This window comes from Condylostylus longicornis, unplaced genomic scaffold, assembly GCF_029603195.1.
Source record: "Condylostylus longicornis isolate FDR11 unplaced genomic scaffold, ASM2960319v2 ptg000092l, whole genome shotgun sequence".
NCBI lineage: Eukaryota > Metazoa > Arthropoda > Insecta > Diptera > Dolichopodidae > Condylostylus > Condylostylus longicornis.
Window position 1 is genome coordinate 399,170 of NW_026578060.1, and position 20,125 is coordinate 419,294.

Consider the following 20,125-nt stretch of genomic DNA (forward strand, 5'->3'; position numbering starts at 1 on the left):
ATAATTAAAAGAGAAAAAGAGAAAAATGTAGGTTATTTGTTATACAGATTTTTTTTTATCCCAATTTTTTCTTCTAATTTTTTATTAAACATGATTGAGAATTGAGAAAACTTTTATGTTAAAAATTTAAACATGAAAATTGCTTACATATACTCATATGTTTATATTTTTAGTATGTATGTATGTAAATGAATAAAGCTATTTTTAGGAAACGAAAAAGTTTTCAAATCACTTCGTTTGACGTGATGTCGTTACTAAATCGGATTCTAATCAGCAGCATGTGTAAAAACATCTGATAAAGTTGATTTATGTACATATATGTATGTATGTATGTATCGGAATGGATTTTTTAATATTTTGTAATCACAATATCTAGAATTTAAATCTATAAATAAATTTAAAATAGGAAAAAAAATTGAATAATTTTATTCATTTTCATGTATTTTATTTAAAAATTCAAATTGTATGTAACAAAAAATTTTAATGGTTAATGGAACAATGGAAACAATGGAAGAAGTAATTAATACCAATAGCAGGTTCTCACTTATTTCCAAAGTATTAAATACTAGCAAATACTTTTAGCTGTGTTAAGAGTTATATGTTTAAAGAAGTTAGTTGGATGTGTTCGATGCAACGATTTGGGTTAGCGGCCGTACAACTCCCGTAGTAAAGTTTGATAATTTCTGAAAAATTATTGAAACTTCATTATTGAAATTTTGCATAAATTAATGTGGTATTATGGCAACTGTTATCTAACGTCGAAAATATGTTCGAAGGTTATTATAAATTCGTCACTCCGCTTGTAGTAACTTTAAAAATAACAGTCTAGGATATAGACATGCATACAAATATATTCTTATCTTCAATATCTTAAAAATCAATAAAGTTAGATCAAATTTATATAAAGTGTTTATGATAGTCAATATCAGAACCCTATGTAATACGAACTTGATCGAAATTGTACTTTAACCAGCTGTCCTACAATTTCGTACATACGTATCACTTACTTAACATGATCAATTCTATTTTGTCTCGCTTTCTAGTAAAGTACTTCTGTTCAACCTTGATGTATGAATCATAAAACGTTCCTACATTTATTCAAAGCGATTAAAACACATTTTTCATTTTGTGACACTGTTTGAGAAATTCAGGAACACCACAACGGACAATCAAAATTTTGAGCTGGAAAAAAAGATTTGTGCATGGTTTAGAGCTCGATTTACCAATTTTATTAACTCTGTGTCGTATCCAAACATGATCTAAGTAGGTTCGTTGGCTTATACTAAACCTTATTTTTTTACTGAAACACAATAAAAATTTATAGAATTTAAAATGTCTTTCATACCCTTAATATTAAATTTTTCATCTAATTTCCATGCAATTTAAAATTTTAAATAAATTTCCAAAACCTTACTAATAAATATAAAAAAAAACTTTAATTTATAAATAAATTATTTTAATTATTTTTTTTTAAATTACAATTATTTTTTTCATATATAAATAAATTTTAACACATAATTATGTTCATAAATATTTTATAAATCCTGATTTTCACAAGGAATAAAATGAAATTTGAAATTTTCCCAAAAAAAAAAATTACAATTTGCGATAATAATTACAAATTTAATTTTTATTTTATTTTGTTTTAATTCTAAAAATTTTATTATTTTAAATGAATAGCAAAAATAAGAACCATAAATAAAATAAATAAATAAATAAATAAATAAATTATTTATATGTATGTTTGTATATATGTGTTATATGTATAACATCAAAGTAAAAAACAAAAAGCAAATGAATAGGAAAAGAAATGAAAATTTTTTTAAAAAAAAAAAAAAACTTAAACCATCAATCAGTCTTTTGGCAAAGCGCTATCACTTTTGCCTCTACTGTAAGGTTTTGTTCCACCACCTAATATCCTTTCAACTCTTTCCAATATACTTTGTTTTGATTTACGTTTTGATGATAAAATATCCTTACAAAGATCATGAAATACTTCTGCAACTTGGCCAACATGTTCAGCAGCTGATACTTCACTAAATTTACATTCAAAATCTTTTGCCAATATTTCACCTTCCTCAGTACTCACTTGACGTAGATGGACCATATCAACTTTATTGGCACAAAGAACAACTGGTAAATCAGAACTAAAATCTGATTTTACTTTTCTTATATAATTAAATGAATGCCTATCGGTAATTGAGTAAACTAAAAGTAAACCATCCGCCCATTGTATTAAATCTGATGCATTGGGAAAATCATCTTTATCCTAAAAAACATAAAGGAGAAAATTAAGAAAAAATATTAAATTTAATATTTAAATGTATGTATGTATATGTGGTTGTGTACGCAAATTCTTTTAATGTAGAAATACAAAAGAATTTTATGATAAAAATCCTAGTTTTTCTGACTCCATCTATGTATACATACGTGTATACTTCATAGATTTTATGTTATTCATTTTGACACACATATATAGGTATATACAAGAATAATATGCACCATATTAAAATAAATTGTTTACAATATTGTGTACACATTAAAAACTAAAAGGATACTTTAAAGGAAATATAGGTAAAATACAAAAATAAAATGAGAGAAATGAAGTTTTTTGAGTAGTTAGACAAGAGTGTATATGAAATATTTTTCCTATATATGTGAAAATTTTACATTGAGAAAGTTATGAGAGAAATCAAGTGATTGACGTAAAAAGGAATTTTGTAAATAAACCAAGACGAATGCCTTTAAAACTATTGGAAACTCATTTTATTTTTGAAATAAAAATTTAGGTTCTTTTTTTGAATGAATTTCTTCATTCTCGTCAACACTGTTCTAACCGTGACTGGGTTATAGTAAAAACAGAGTTACCAAATAGCATTTCTATAATTTCAATTGAAATTTTATGTGTACACGAAGTGATTCGACGGGCTCTTTAACTTCACAACTGTGCTTCAAAGTCTGTGACACGTTTTTTCGGAATCGCACAAATTAATGGACCTCGGTGTTTCAGGTTACATTTTAAATGGTGCATTCATGAAATATTGTTGTATTTTGTAAGTGACAAACCTAAAAAATTGCATTATATGTGGTAAATAAAATTACCGAATTGCTAGTGAGGCTTTCAATTATATCCGGCTTGGAATACCACGTTCTATATCGCGGAAATTTGTGCGGCGAGAATGAAAAAATAGTAAATTACGAAATGCGAATTTATTATACAGCAAATACTCACCTTCGGACAGGTATCAAGAATTTCGAACATCACAGGCTCATTATCTATCATCGCTTCATGTTTAGCTCGACTTTCTAAAATTTTATGAATAAAAGAAAAAGAATTGATTTTAATTTAGTGAGCCCATTTCATAAACACACGCAAACATAAATTATAGTATTTTTTATGTAAACCAAAGGATCCCTATAACATAGGAAGTTTATAAATAGCATAAAGTAAACAATTAATAAAAAAATTTTTGCAAGAACAAATTAAATTGCTTTTTCTTGCCTCTTTAACTTTTGCAATATTAGAATTCAAAAGAAGTTCATGTATGTACGTATAAAATAATTTCTGTATAAAAGTAACATTTTTGTTTACAAATTAAATTATAGGCTTTTACTTACCTCCTTGATGATCATATTCCCCTATATACCGTTTGGAAATAAATCGAACTATGAGAGCTGAAAAAAAAAACAAAAAAACAAAATTTTGCATTAATAAAAATTCGTGAAGATTTTATAGCAAATTCAATGACATGCAAATACAATAGTTTAGAGACATTAAGTGTCACAAGATCGGTTGCTTCACTAAAATAACGCTTTATTTTTCAGATTATACAGTCTCAGCTATAAATTTCTTAAAGCATTTAGCTACTTCAGTTTATATTTGCAGGATCAACATAGAAACTTATCGCAGTTACGACAAGGTTAACTGCCAAACATGAAGGCATACTACGTTCTTTTTGAAGCATACCAAAGGTAGGATTTGTCCAAATTCAATTTCAAATCAGTCGATAACTACTTGATTTTGATAGCATATACTATAATCGTGTATTTAAGCAAGCCATCTGTCGACTGTAATGCGTACAATTTGAAGAAATGTGCATATTACTATATGGACGTGCTAAAGGGAATAACACCACCATAGCAAAAACGTAGAAGGAGATAGGATTTAATTACACCGCCATCACGAAAATTGGTGCTCTTTCCGTCCACTACACAGAAAATTGTGTACAACACTCGTTTCCTAAAATGTAAATATAAAATCTGACTAATGCAGGAACTATAGCAATTATCATATTCGATTAGAGTTAAAAACTATTTCTATGTTTTATCGCAAAATTATATTCAACTAAGAGGTTTCGATGGAAACACACTTCTCCATGGTAGGAGAGCATAAATAAATCATATTTAGAGAGATGTCACTCTGTCTGTGAACGCGTGTATCCCAAGTTCAGCTGAACCAATTTTGTAATTTTATTTCTGCTGTTTCACCAATTGACCAACTTTTAATATATATCAGGTATCGGAAAATAGACCTTGTTACGGACCGGTTTTGCATTTTTGAACATTTAAACAGAAATACTCAACCAATTTCCTTGACATTTAATATTTGAATTTAGGATGTTAAAGCAATGAACTTGTAACTTTTTTGAGAATATTATGGCTTGGAAACCGAACCAGCGGCCGATTTGTGCCGACTATATGTGCGAAAGATATTGACAAAATTTCTTGAAATTTAATATTTCAATTCTGTTTGCCACCGAAACTAGTTGACGGAATAGGATTTTCAGGGCATTCGGATAGCATAAAGCAAAACTCTTCTAAGAACCACATTTACATTTTTCTAGGTATATCAGCCAACAGCTTAGCGGCCTCGAAATTAGAAAAAAGTGTTTAAAAGATATTTTAATAATTTACTGCAACACTTTCGCTAAACTAGACAGTACACGTTGCGCTCGAATATATGATGATCACATTAAATTTTTTAATTTGGATTCATTCAAACCAATTTTGCGAATCTTTTCAATTTTCCCTCAATTAATCCTCTCCTCCCTCTTTAAATTTTATTTGTGATTTTTCTATTCATTCACCAGAAAATGACTATAAAATATGCATAAATTTTTATTAAAAAGCGAAACTAAAACATTTTTAAGTAATTTATGTTTCGCACAAAAAAAAATCGTATACGTGTACTGTGTGTATGTGTATGTAAAATAACTTTATAAAATATTTTGATTCAAATAATTTATCTGTATGAAACATTGAAATATGTCAACAATAAATTTCATAAACTCTAATATTTTATCAGGACACATAAATGTTTTCACAAAAAACACAAAAAATGCAACAAAAAACAACAAAAATATAAAATAAAATTTTTATCTATAGCTCTGGTGGTCTTGAAACAAACTAAAATTGTATAAAATTATGCTATAAATTTTTTTTGTTATTGTTGTAATTATTATTACTGTTGTGTATATAACAGAAATCATAAATGATTTTACAGTTATTTGATAATAAATTAATTTGAATACAAGAAAAAAAAAATAAACAATTTTTATGGATCACATCCAAGAGAATCAAAAAAGAATTGCAGAGAAAAAATTGCCTTTTTTTCATACTTGGTTTCTAAGTTCACAAAGAACTTTTTGATTTTACACAAATTTGGACTTGTGCTATTGTATATATGTATCAATGTATGTACTGTGAACTTAATGCTTTGACCAATGATTCTCTCTGTACTATTCAGTGATTTTAATTCTTTTTAATTAATTTGTATTTTTAATGAAAAAATCCACAAAAAAAAATGAAAAAAATTAAAAGGAAAAAACTCAGCAGGAAACACAAAAAGAAGCAAAAATGTGTGTATGTAACAATATCAGGAATAAATTGAAAAGGGAAATGAGTGTTGATTGATAATGACTATGGGATATATTTGGTATGAAATATGAAATCGCAGCTTAAATAAATCAGAGGGACTATTTTTCAGTTCGAAGAAGTATTGAAGTAATAGCAAAATGTTATTGAAAACAGGGGTCTTCAGGGAATTAAAAATGTTTCTGTGATTGCGTGATGAAAACTACCTATATCCGTCATATATTATAGAAGGGAAAGAAATTCAATTCTGGAAAGATTTTTAACATAGCTTTAACTATTTTTAATTCTGCAAATTTTACTACAACTGTATCCTTTCAGTTTGTTTTGACTTGTTACTCAAGATATTCATCATTAAATAGCAACGAAGTTATACTGCACTGCAATATAACTTGCTGAATAGAAAGCTTGAAAATCCAATTTTTTATTACTAACATCCCAGTTAAAGCTCTACAAATGTTCCAAAAATTTTGAAGAATCTTGTATTAAGTTTCAACGGAAGAGAAACAACTTTTTATAAAAAAATTTTCCTGATGTACTTTACACATCTGATCCAGAAAAGATTTCTTGCTACAAATGAATATTTAAATATTGTAGTTATACACTCAATGACGACCTGGTGACAGCCCGTTGATAGCAAAAATACACATTTTTGCTAATTAGCCACGTCAATCAACCAACCTACAAGTCTCCTTCCAACACTTAATCATAACCAAATTCCAATAAACCTAAAGAAGTTCATTTAAAACAATATAATATTAGAGCAACTATAATTTTAAAAAGTTAAGAGTGAACCTTAATTAAATACAAAATATATAAGGATTTTTGAATGGTGATAAGCCCATGAAAAATTTTCATATTTGAATGAATTTATTTTGGTTTCTTTTTTTTATAATAATTGATAATTTGTTTTTTATTGATGTTCAAATTCAAATTACCAGAAAGTTTTCGCTAAAAAATTTACTTTTGTGCATCCAATCATTACAACACCATTATTATGTGAAAATAACAAAATTCTAATTAAAGTACTCAATTTTCACATTTTATTATTGTTAGTTTATTGATGCAAAAATATTTTTACACTAGATATTTTTGTTTTTATATTAATTAAGTTAACTAAGCGCGCACACACGCTCACATGTACACAAATAATGCATAGAATACCATGAAGATGTTGAAAACCTTGAATTTTATTTTTCAAAATTTTTTTTTAAATCATAATTGTTGTGTGTCGTCTCTAAACCAATTTTTCGTTCATTGTTCTTCTATTACAGTTATTGTTTCGTATAAGTAGTATGTGTGTTTTACTGCACAATATTTTTGATGTAGAAAAAATATTAACAAAAGGATGAAATTTATTTTTTCAAAAAAAAAAATAAACACAAATTTTTTTTTGTTTTTTTTTTTTTTACACTTGAGTCCTTCTAAATGGATCGGCTGAATTTTATTTATGCTTTTTTAAATTTATGAAATGTAAGAGGAAAATAATAATCATATGAATAATAGAATATGTATATATGGATATGTAGGTATATGTGTGTTTGTGGTGAATAATAATTTGTTAATGTATTAGTTATACGTAGAACAATAAAACAATATGGAAGGAAGAAAAACGATTGTTGTTTTTACTTTTAATGAGAATTTTTTTCTTTTGTTTTTTGTTCCTTCATTTATTTGATAGACTTGGACGCATTGCTGACAATATCCTTATATATATATATGACGTTGTATGAATGTATATACATAATATCAAAAAATCGAAAAATTAAAAAAAAAAAAAACAAAAAATCAAGGAAGAAAAACTCAACAATGGAAGGTTATCATGCCTATGAACGGTTTATAATGACAATGTAAATATTTTTTGTTTTTATTTTTTTTTTTTTTTGCCTTTTTACATTTTTTTGCACTGATGATTTTCATTGTTTTGTTTGTTATTATTTATTTTTGCTTTTTATTTTCAATTTTTATTTTTCTTTCCCTATATTAATAAATTTTCATCAGCGAGAAAATAAAAAACAGCAACAGCAACAACAATAACGGTACATGTACAACACAATAACGAAAATATTAAATTTAATGTAGAGCGTGAAAGTTATTATTTATAAAAAATAAGTCCTTATTTACGTTAAATCCACAATAATATCGTATAAAATATAAAAACAAGCAAAAAAAAAAGCAAAAAACAAAGAAAAAATTCGTTAAAATTGAAAAGAATGAAACAAAATAAAAACAGAAAAAAAAAATCAAATAAATAATAAAAAAAATACAAAAAAAAAACAAAAACAAAAGAAAAATATTTTAAATATTTACATTAAATGGGCCAAGGTTGGTCGATCTGTGGTTTGTATTTTATTTAAATATACACACAAACGCACACACACTCTATCCATAATATTCAACAAATACGGATGATATACTTATAAACATACATATATCCATTATAATTATTGCATGACAATCTCATATAGATATGCTGACCCCTATACAGTAAACAGTTAATTATTGTATAAAACAATAATTATATACGAGTAGAATTGTACAAAGTAAAAATATTTATTAAAATTAAAATCAACAAAAAGAAAATAAAAAATCTCTTAAAGATTAGAGAAATTATAATTTTACACAGCTGATGTCATTCAATAATTAATTTAAAAAAATAAATTAATATTTTTAAATGAATATTTAATAAAGAATTTTGTTATTAAAATAATTTTTTCATCATTCTCTTTGTAAATATAATTTTTCATTAGCAATGCATCTACTCTATAAAAGACAATGTACATTTACTTTTAACAAGTATTGAATACCAAGCAACACGCCAATCAGAACAATATGCGTAATTGGCTATCTCAACGAATGAAAATAAAACACAACACGCCACACAGAATACCCTGTCAGAGATCGAAATGTTAACTTAGTGACAAATGAAATGAGGAGCTTCAGCTGGAAATATGAAAGCAACACTTTCAAGCAAAATTAGGAATCAGTATGAATACGAGCCTAATCATCCAAAAGGATGCAACTTAACTCATTGCAATGATTGGAAAGGCTTCATATTAAAAAATGTAGCATATAAAATGTTGGGAACAATTATTCAGAATCGGCTAAGGAACAAATTAGAAGATACAATTCGTGAATGCAGAGCTCCGCCTGCATTAGATTTGCGTCAATCAAGCAAACACACTTCGAATAATAGTCGAACAGTCAATAGAATACAGAACAACACAAATATACGCGCTTTTCATCGGCTTCAAGAAGGCTCTCGACACAATTAAGCGCAATGCAATATGGAAGTCCTAAACGACAGAGGAACTCCAAAAAAAAACAATCCGAATAATTTTGGCGCTGTACGAAAAAGCCGAGGTTTGGACAATACATATAGGAATAGGCGAATCATTCACCACTAAAAAATTGTTGCCTACTTTCGTCGTGCATAATCTGGCATCTTACCAAACCCCTAGATGACGCTGATACAAAAGTATTATCCTGTTTGTGCTTTTAAATTTTAAAAACAAAACACAAATGTAAACAGGCGGGAATCTTACATGTGTGTGCCATGAAATAACAGCAGCATGAAAACAAAGACAGTGACAAAAGCAAATGAGCTTTTTCATCACATACTCCGAAAAGCATGCAATTCTTCACCAAAATATTTAAACAAAAATTTTCGGCCAATACTCCATACCACACACACAATTTTATATTTTCAAACATATTTTTTATGAAAAATTAAATTAACAAAATTATTGAACGACATTAAAATAAAAAATTCTACAAATATCCTATATATTTGCCAATGACCTTCAAATGACCTAGCAATATAATATTCAGATCCTATACAATTTGATAATAATATCAAAAAAAAATTATATTTTAAACCCTTTAAGACCTCAAAAAAAAAAAAAAATGCTATTTAAACAAAATCTTTTTGTTTACTCGTATTGCAGCTAAATTAATATACTTAAATTCTAATTTACCCTATACAATATTATGAAAAGCAATGGTAATGAATGGAAGTTAACGAGGGATCAAATAGCGGGCATGTTAAAACAAGTTCAAACATGTTTCATCAGACATATTTCATCGTGAGAATTCTTCTACGCTGAATATTAATATTAAAACATGTTCAAATACGTTTCCAGCAAACATCATATTTCAGCATGAGAATTTGTTAACGCAAAAATATGTTCCCACAAAAAGTGCTGACGACATGTCTACGCTGTACTGTGAGAAATTTTTAGTTAGGAAAATAACATAAAATTAAATTTGCTAAATAAGCAAATTTTATACTATAAATTAGGTAACATTTAGATTAAGAATTTAGTCTTAGATAGTCTTAGACATTAATTGAACTAAGCATTAAAGTCTTAGATAGTCTTAGACATTAATTGAACTAAGCATTAAAGTCTTAGAATAGTCTTAAAATTTAATTGTAAAGTTATATTAAATTTTAACCTAGTGTTGTGAAATAAAACGTATTGTAAAAGTAATAAAACGTATTATAAAAGTAATTTTAAAATCGAAATAAAATTATTTTTTTTTAAACGAATTTTGACACAAAATTCGTAACTGGCGCCCGAGCAGCAGGGACAGGTCGTAACAATAAGGTTCTACAAGTGAAGACAAGGTTAAATAACCCGTCATAAGTGAGCGTAACTCGTACCGCAGTAGGCCGATAGTAAATCTCGAACACTAACAGCCAAAAAGGAACAATACGGTGCCTCCAGTAGAAATCTGCGACCTGCGAACAAAGCACAACACAATCATCTGAGACTCCTGAAGTAACCTTCAGTAACACGGGAACAATAGGACATGCGAACCCGCGCTTTAATAGTCCTCATAATACTAAAGTAAGAAATTTTTTTTAAAAAAAGGAAAATTAAACAATTTAAAAGAAAAACGATTAACAATTCTAATTTAAATAAAAATTAATTAAATATAAAAACCAATAAAAAATTGAAATAAACTTAATAATTAAAAATTAAAAACTTAAATAAAAGTAAAAAAAAAAAAAAAATTTAAATTAAATTAAAAAAAACTTAACCAAAAATTAAACTAAAATTAAATTAATATAAATAACGGTGAATTAAATAAATTAAGAAATCAAAATTAATTTGACTACTAAAATTTAAAACGAAAACTAATAAACGAAAAAAGTAAAGGAAGCAATACCACCAATACACGTAAAACATAGAAATCCTATTACTGGAGAACGAGAGTTGATACGAATAATCAAAATCGAACTATTGTTCAATAAAAAAAATTTTTACAAATTCAAAGGCTTAAAAATAAAAAATATAAGAGTATAAAATGGAAGCTCTAACCACAGCAATCAATAATTTAACGGGAATAGTGAACCGGCAAATAGAACAAATCAAAAGTTTAGAACAACGTATCGTAAATCTGGAACATTCTGCAACGGGTAGTGACTTAACACAAGAGCAAGAAGGTTTTATGAAAAGGCTGGAGCAACGGATTCAACATTTAGAATTTTCTGGATCTAGTGGTAATCAAACACAAAGCCAACAAATTCTAGCAACGCCAAAAACTGTTGACGAACTCAAAGAAATAAGCAGACTCCCAGACAGAGTGAAGGAGCTCCAATATTTCGATGGTGATCCAGTACAATATATCTCTTGGGTGCACGCCGTAGAAAGCATACTAAAAGATTATGAAATCGTTAAAGAAAGACCCATATACCGGACTATTTTACAAAGCATCAGGCAGAAAATCAGAGGCAAGGCTGATCTGGCCTTGATATCGTATAACATCTATGACGAAGACTGGTTAACAATCAAGGAATGCTTGTCGATGCATTACGCCGATAAAAGAGATGTGCGTACCCTCGAGCACCAACTGTTCATGCTTAAACAAGGCAACTCTAGCATAGATTCATTTTACGCTACCGTCAATCATCAATTTTCACTCATCGTGAATAAATTAAAAACGGAAACCTACAATGCTGAAATAATTGCTGTGCTTGTCGAGACATACAGAAATAAAACATTGGACGTCTTTATACGAGGTTTAAATGGTGAATTAGCAAAAATGTTAATGATTCAGAGGCCTCAAACACTGCCAGAGGCGTATGCGTTTTGCCTGGAGATGCAGAATTTAAATCTTAGGAACATAACAGTGCACCAAAAAAATAACAATAATCGAGTTTCGGTACCTATCAATAACATAAGCAGCAAACCAAGAATCCCTATGCCGTTCAGACCATACCAAGATGGTTTACGTAATCCGTATCAGCAAAGTTTCCCACAACGTCACCCAATAGGTGGTAACCAACCCCAACAACAAAATTACCAACAAAATAATCGCTACGCACCTCCAAGACCAACATATCCGAAACCACCTACACCGATGGATGTTGATCCATCGCTACATAGCAAGAGAGTCAACTATATAAACCGGCCAAGAAACAACGAGCCTGAATCCAAGCAACGGCTATTCAACCTGGAGCAGGAAGAAAATGACGATTCTAATCAAGAAACTATACTCCAAAACCAGAATCAGCTGACCTATAATAGCAACCAACAGTACAGAATAAACAGTGAAATAATGTCAGTGACAAACAAACTCATGGAACGGTACAATAAGATACTAAAACAACTGGGCAATACCAATGATCATAGATTCGAACAGATGGTATTTAACAAGCTTGTAATCATCAAGGAAGCTATTAACGAAATCATCCTTGCAATTGAACTCGCGAAGCAAAAAATCGTCAATACAAACTTGCTGAGTAGTGATGAAATTCTTAACATACTGAAGGAGGTTAACACTCTACCATATTCTAACGACATTGAAGCAATCGAATACGCTGAACCAAAAGTAATAACTAATGGTCTTACAATCCTTTACGTAATTTCACTACCAAAAGCAGACGAGCGTTTATACGACCATATTTTGATCAAACCAACTATTAGAAACGAGAGTCAGGTATATCTAGAGTACGAAGAACTGCTCGTTAACGAGGAAATCTATGGCGTAATAGGCAAGTGTGAAAACTTTAATGATGTTACCATTTGCAAGAAAAACAGACTGACAGCGTTGCAACCCGGACATTGCGTAACGCAACTCATCAGGGGATTTAATGCAAGATGTGATTTTCAATACAATGGGAAAGAAATAATAGAGGAAATTACCAAGAATATGATCTTCTTATCCAATTTCCATGGAGATGTTATAACCACCTCTACTGCAAGGAAGCTCTCAGGAAGTTTTCTCCTACAATATTCCAACGATACTATACGCATTAAGGGACTTACGTTCACCAACAACGAAGTAAGATCTCCAGAGGTACTACCAGCGTTCCTTCAAACAAATCTAACCCAGGCAAATAGGAAACTCAATTTGGAGTATCTTCATGATTTACAACAGAACAATATAAGAAAGGTGCAGCAACTAGCCACGTCAAACAATATCACAACATCAATCAACTCAGTTATCACCATTGCGGTAGTTCTAATTATAATAGCGATAATAATTTTCAAGAAGAAAAAGACACAAACAGAAAGGACATTCGTAGCAGAGATCACCCCTAAGGACTTAGCTACTAATCTTACCAAACTCAACGTTGATCTACGGGACGTAGATCTTTAGAGGGGGAAGAGTTAACGAGGGATCAAATAGCGGGCATGTTAAAACAAGTTCAAACATGTTTCATCAGACATATTTCATCGTGAGAATTCTTCTACGCTGAATATTAATATTAAAACATGTTCAAATACGTTTCCAGCAAACATCATATTTCAGCATGAGAATTTCTTAACGCAAAAATATGTTCCCACAAAAAGTGCTGACGACATGTCTACGCTGTACTGTGAGAAATTTTTAGTTAGGAAAATAACATAAAATTAAATTTGCTAAATAAGCAAATTTTATACTATAAATTAGGTAACATTTAGATTAAGAATTTAGTCTTAGATAGTCTTAGACATTAATTGAACTAAGCATTAAAGTCTTAGATAGTCTTAGACATTAATTGAACTAAGCATTAAAGTCTTAGAATAGTCTTAAAATTTAATTGTAAAGTTATATTAAATTTTAACCTAGTGTTGTGAAATAAAACGTATTGTAAAAGTAATAAAACGTATTATAAAAGTAATTTTAAAATCGAAATAAAATTATTTTTTTTTAAACGAATTTTGACACAAAATTCGTAACTTGGATGAACAATATTTACATATTTACATTAGTATATCAATATGTCTAAGTGTATTAATAGTGTACAAACTTATTTATTCTAGTGTAGGTATTTAGTTTTACTTTAAAAACAAAATGTAAACATTTTTATTATAAGTTATTTATGTGAACATACATAAGCACATGTACATTATGCATAGACTTATAAACATTAGAATGATTTTAAAATAAATTGTAGCTATTTACGTCTATGTCATAAACGTCAAAATAATTAAAAATTTCAAAGCCTCAAACGAATGCCAATTACCATTTTCTCTCTACATGTTTCATACCAAGGCTGTTTTTGTTTTTGCATTTAAAGAAAAATTAAAATATTCTCAAATTTAAAAAAAAAATAAAATTTTTTTCTAAAATACGAAATTTTATTAAAATTTAATTACGAGAAACAGTAAATATTTTTTGACTTTTTTTGATTAATTCGCGCCAATTTTGTTGTATTTTTGCTTTTTTTTTTTTTGCACGCCCTTAAAAATATTTCCGTGTTTTTATGCTTCTATTATTTTCTTAATTTATTTCAATGTAATAAATTACAACGCCATAAATATAATTATGTATTTTTAGAGAAATAAAAATATTAAAATTTTGTTTACAATAATTCCATAAACCATAGGATATTTTAATGCGTTTATTTATGTAAGTAACTAAATAAATTTTTTGACATGTATAAATAAAAATTGAATTTTATTTGAACTATACGAATTGTTTTTAAAATGCGCAAAGAACGAATATAATTTTTGAGATTTATGATAGTATATAAGTTAAAGCAACTGTAATGGTTTCGAACAGTTTTACATTAAAGTTGTATACGTATACAAAATTTTAAATACCTTCACAATTTCATATTATTACAGAAATATTCTAAAACGTATTGTATGTACATATACATATATACATACATGACAAATATATAAGTAAATATGTGCATTGCAGCGAACTACATTCTAACACATAAGACATATTGATGTAACATTTTTGCAACGCGGGCACACATGCAACTACAGCTTGATTGTTAAATCGTTTTGCGCACATCTAAGCAACTAAACTCTTACAGGTGATCACACAGCTTTATCGTCCGCTTAAATATATGAGCCTATGCATATTGGAATACGTTAATCGAACAGTTTCAAAGTTAAAAATTTTATGTCTGCCAGAACCCTAAGAAATCGTTTAAAGAAAATTACAGGTATAACCTAAAAAAGATTTACTCAAAAAAACTTTTATATTATTTAATGCAAAAATACACGCACATTTTATTGTAATACTAAAAAACTGTTCTATTTATATAACTGTTATATTTTGTATAACACTTTATTAGAATGTGATGCAGCCACTTAATTATAAATTAAGAACACAATAAAAAATCTTATGTATTAAAAATATTTTAAGAAATAATCATACAAAATTGTAGAAAAATATTTTGTGGGAATAGACATGGAAACAACGTCACAATCACACACATGCTTAAGTGTTGTATATAAATATGTGAACTAGTATATGTTTATTCAATAATATACGAGTACAATAATATTTCTAAATATAAATTTCTCTCATTAATTCATTTTTATTATTATATTTTAATATAAATATTTTTCTAGTATCGGGTTAACAAAACTTAAAAAAAAAATATATATTATTTTTCTATTTTTTTTTATTCCTTGTTTTTTTGGCATTAAACCATAAAGATGAGATGAGTAGCGTTTTCTATATGTACACTTATAATCAAAATGTTGTATCTAATCAATTGAAACAAAAATTAATTAGTTACAAAGTGATTCTGGCTACCACATCTTTTAATATACACCTATAGATACATATTTGTATGAAAGTGTTATACATAAACGTGTGTGTTTTTAAAAATGAATACTTGTATAGGTATTATTAAAATGTTAGAACGATTCGAATGTTTGAATGTTTAAATCACAGGAATATTGGAATATTCAACCTAACTTTATATTAAATTTCAAATCTTATAATAGACACATTCAAATAGAAAATAACACATTCAAAATTGTTTTTCAAGGGTGCAATAGATGCCGGTTAGTTGATATAAACAAGAAATTTCATATATCCCGAAAGAAAATTATCCGGAGTTTACTATTATTAATGACATTGTCATATTGTTGTATTAAACAAGGTTATTTTACGTAGACTGTAAGAGATGTTAATGAAATAGAAATCTAATAGGGAATTTAAACACAATTTTGAGAGATTGTAGATTCAAATCACTCAAATCATCAAATATCGTATTAAATATCTGTAATAATAAACAAATTATAAAAATTTCCAACTAAATGCTTTTCAAACTTTTGCACTAGATTCTCTGCAATATTTTCTGCAGTTTTAAAGCAAAAATCCTATAATTGACAAAAAATATATTTTATTATTTTCAAAATCATAAAATATTTTATTATTCACAATAAAAAATATTTTCATTAATAATTTTCTTTTAATTCGCTCGAAAATATCCGCAAAATTGTAGGAATTTGAGTTTTGGTTTTGGTAACACTAATAAATGTATGCACTACTATTATAATATGCGCTCTTGTATATGCATTGTTGTACATTATTATTTAGAAAACATCTGATCTACATCTAATCTTTACGTTTTGCAAGTAAGATTTTGGGCTTACGACTAAGAATTTAAGTTATTTACTTATTTATTTTTTTAAAAAATTCTTTAGAGTAATTGAAATTATTGACTCATTTATGATGTGCACTTAAAATATTAACGCATGCACGTTCTTACGATAAACAGCAAAAATATATTTTCATCATAGACTGAAATTCAAAAAAACAATTGAAAATAATCACTCTTACATTTGGATTCTGCTAAAAATAAAAATATTTTTAATATTATAAAATTCATTTTTATTGAACGCATTGAATTCGATAATGGTGTCTGAAAATTTGTTTTTAAATTTTTGATATTTTAAATATGATTTAAATATGATGCCATAAACAAAACCAGCTGGATCTTATCAATCAGATTTTGTTATAGTTTCAAGTTATGGAATCATCAATTATACAAACTTAAACATTTGACTTCTAACATAAAATAAAGTAAAACTAATATGATGAAGCGATCATTTGCTTTTGAAAGATTTTATGTTACGAAGAAATTATGGAAAATTATTTTTAAAAAATTCCAATCAGTATTTAAAAAGGCAGAAAGGCGGTCTTCAAAATACCAATATTTTGGATTATACTCGCAAATAAGTAAGAATTTTTTTTTCTTTTGCATATTCAAATGACAATTTAATCGTTTTTCTGTTTTAAAACAAAAAGGTTTTGATGTTATAACAAAAAGGAAATTATGCAACTTCAAAATTAAAGAAATAAGTTTTTTAAAAACAATTCAGTCATGAGTTCTTTCATTTGTGTTCTAAAATTATTCTATTTGTAATGAAGGAGAACAAGAGAAATTACAAAAAATGCTGAATAGAGCGATTTGAAAAATTTTGAGAACTAATAAGAGAACCAGTAAGAGTGGTTTCCATCAGAACTAAAATGATTAAGGATCAGACAAAGGTTAAATTTCAATGCTTAATTATTTATCTTGCAGTAAATAAAGAATGGCTTGTTACTCAATTCTCTAATTTTTTAATATTTAAAATTTCTTTAATATTTCAGAATATTTTCTTATTAAAGGATAAATAAGGGTTATCTTCTGCGTGATAAATAAACGATTTAACGGATTCAGCCATTTAATTTAAATTCAGACATTCAACTTCTATATATTATTTTCTGGAGGAATCGCTTATCGGAATTATTTGCTACCGACGATCTTATTTTCTTCGCTAAAAAAACGATATCGTTTCAATTCCAAAACGAAACGAATTCGTATCGCAGAAGACAAACAATTTTTGCTGGGTTAGAGATTAATAAAATTTGTACTCAGGAATACCGTTACAAGCTAAATATATTTTGATACTGCCCCCCAAAAATATGCTAATTTTCTTATAATAAAAATAATTTTTGTTTTCTTTGTCTTATATAACAAAAAGATGATAGTATTATTATAATTTTTTTAATATAAATCAATTTAAAAAAAAACAAAAATTATTTGGAACAAAAACTTTAAATAAACAACGGGAGAAAATATCAAAAACCATATAACGGGAAACAAAAAATGGAGAAAAAAAACCTTCCAATTAATTATGAAACAAACAAGTGCGAAAATGTAAATTAGTATTAAATATGCAAAACAACTATGTCAGATAATCGTAAGAATGAAAGAGATGCAAGAAGGATAAAGTTATTAAATAAATTAAAAAAAAAAATAATAGCGCAAAAAAATTATAATGCTTGTTGTATACAGTCAATTGGTATGACAGATTAAATGGCTTACCACTTTTACCAACACCTGGTGCACCAACAACGGCAATTTTAACTTCCGATAATGAAGATTTCTTCCGTCGTATGCCTCTTGTTGTCATATTTTTTATCTTGCTTTTGTTTGTTGAGTTTTTTTCTTTGCTATCTCCTTCTAATAACTTCTCTTTTTTGTTTTCTTTTACTACAATTTTTTTTTGTTTTCGTTTTTGAATTTTTTTCCTTTTTTTATGTATTTCTTTATTGCCTATTTGTTGTCTGGCTTTTACGGATTTTAACAAATTTCTATTTTTTTTTTATATTTTATTTCCTTCACCTTACCGTTATTTTTTAGTTTATTCTTTTTTACTTTTGTTTAAATGTATTTTAATATTTTTTTCCTCCATATAAACATGAAGAAAAAAATTCACACAATTTTTATTTTTTTTCACTCTTATTCTTACACGTTGTTTTTATTTAAGAAAATTTTCTTAACATTATGTTTAACTTCCAAAAGTAATTTATACATCAAATTCATACTAACATAATATTTTAACATAAAATGGCATTATGGTGTACACAACACAGGTGATAAAAAAAAATCACAACTTTACAATTATTTAAAAAAAAAAAAACAAGAGGGTTAGACTTGCCAATCGCGTCTCATTTACTCTAAAATTCACTTTTGAAATTTTTAATGATATCTGAGCAATTTTATTAAAGGTAATGCAAATCCTACGATGTTTGATTTTAGCACCAAATAATACATTGAACTCAATTGGAGAATTTTCTCCAATTTTCAAAATTAATTTAAATTAATTTTAACTAAATTGGCAAGCCTAATTTTAAAAAATATGCAATTTTAAAGCAAAATAGTAAAGTAGAGAAATTGAATGTGTTTGTATACAATTTTCTAGTTTCTTCCCTTAATCCTCAGTCAATATTCGCACTTGTAATTTTTTATTTTGCCTCTTATGTTTGAAAATTTGTTACGCTTCTCTATATAGTGTGTATTTTTTTTGTTGTTGGAGTTATTAAGATGGTAGAAGGCACTTTCCTGATTAAATTCAATTTTTCACCTGAACATTTTTCCTTTTCTTTTTTATTATTATTATTATTTTTTTTTTATTTGAGTTATTTTTTCATCTTTACAATCATGTAAAGAATTGGATATAAGAGGAAAATTTTTGTAATGTTATTAAAATTTCTCCCAATATACTTAGTCCTCAAATTTAATATTTTAACATTTTGCGTGTATGTGTATGTAGGTGTGAAATACCAATGATATTTTTGTTGTTTTTCAAAAATGTTTTATGGAGAAATAATAACAAAAAGAAAAAGAAAAGCAAAACAAAAGGTCATAAATTTTTTTTTTTGTTTCAAATAGACCACATCAACCGAAACTTTATTGGCGCACTTTTAAAAGAAAAGTTTTCCGGCAACTGATCTCAAGAATATTAAAAAAATTTTTTTTTGTTTAAAATAAATTTATTTCTCTCTTTTCTTTCTTGATTTTGTTTCTCTTTCCAACACAAAGTGATGTGCTTTTAAGTACATATGTAGAGAGTGAGTAGATCTTTTTTTGTTACTGTTGATTTTTCTTAAACGAAATGAGCTGAAAAATTTCTGAAACGAAAGTGTATTGAGAGACAAAGAGAACTTTTTTGAGAAAAAAAAATTTTGCTTTATATTCAAATTATTTCGGGAGCGTTTTTAATATCCAAATTTTTTT

The 20,125-nt window shown here is 27.3% G+C and overlaps 1 protein-coding gene across 3 annotated transcripts; it reads right to left on the reverse strand.

Annotated features, from left to right (window-relative positions):
• Positions 1-1,731: 1,731 nt before the first annotated feature.
• Positions 1,732-19,824, reverse strand: LOC129613815 (ras-related and estrogen-regulated growth inhibitor). Of its 3 annotated transcripts, none has more exons than XM_055528094.1 (5): positions 19,673-19,824; positions 18,431-18,932; positions 3,619-3,675; positions 3,233-3,306; positions 1,732-2,269 (listed from the first exon to the last, which is right to left on the reverse strand). In XM_055528094.1, exons 2-5 carry the CDS (start codon positions 18,516-18,518, stop codon positions 1,853-1,855), a joined length of 636 nt encoding a protein of 211 aa, XP_055384069.1. In that variant the 5' UTR covers positions 18,519-18,932; positions 19,673-19,824; the 3' UTR covers positions 1,732-1,852. The 3 variants fall into 3 exon arrangements, with proteins under 3 accessions (XP_055384069.1, XP_055384068.1, XP_055384067.1); XM_055528093.1 differs by having other exon boundaries at positions 18,431-19,450; XM_055528092.1 differs by having other exon boundaries at positions 19,301-19,824.
• Positions 19,825-20,125: the final 301 nt, after the last annotated feature.

Bases quoted from the DNA above. Each gene is read 5' to 3' on its own strand.
- LOC129613815 (XM_055528094.1), bottom strand. From the start codon at position 18,518: ATGACAACAAGAGGCATACGACGGAAGAAATCTTCATTATCGGAAGTT. The intron at 3,676-18,430 runs GTAAGCCATTTA...TTTTTTTTTCAG, and splicing joins ACCAGGTGTTGGTAAAAGTG to CTCTCATAGTTCGATTTATT. The intron at 2,270-3,232 runs GTGAGTATTTGC...TATGTTTTTTAG, and splicing joins TTCTTGATACCTGTCCGAAG to GATAAAGATGATTTTCCCAA.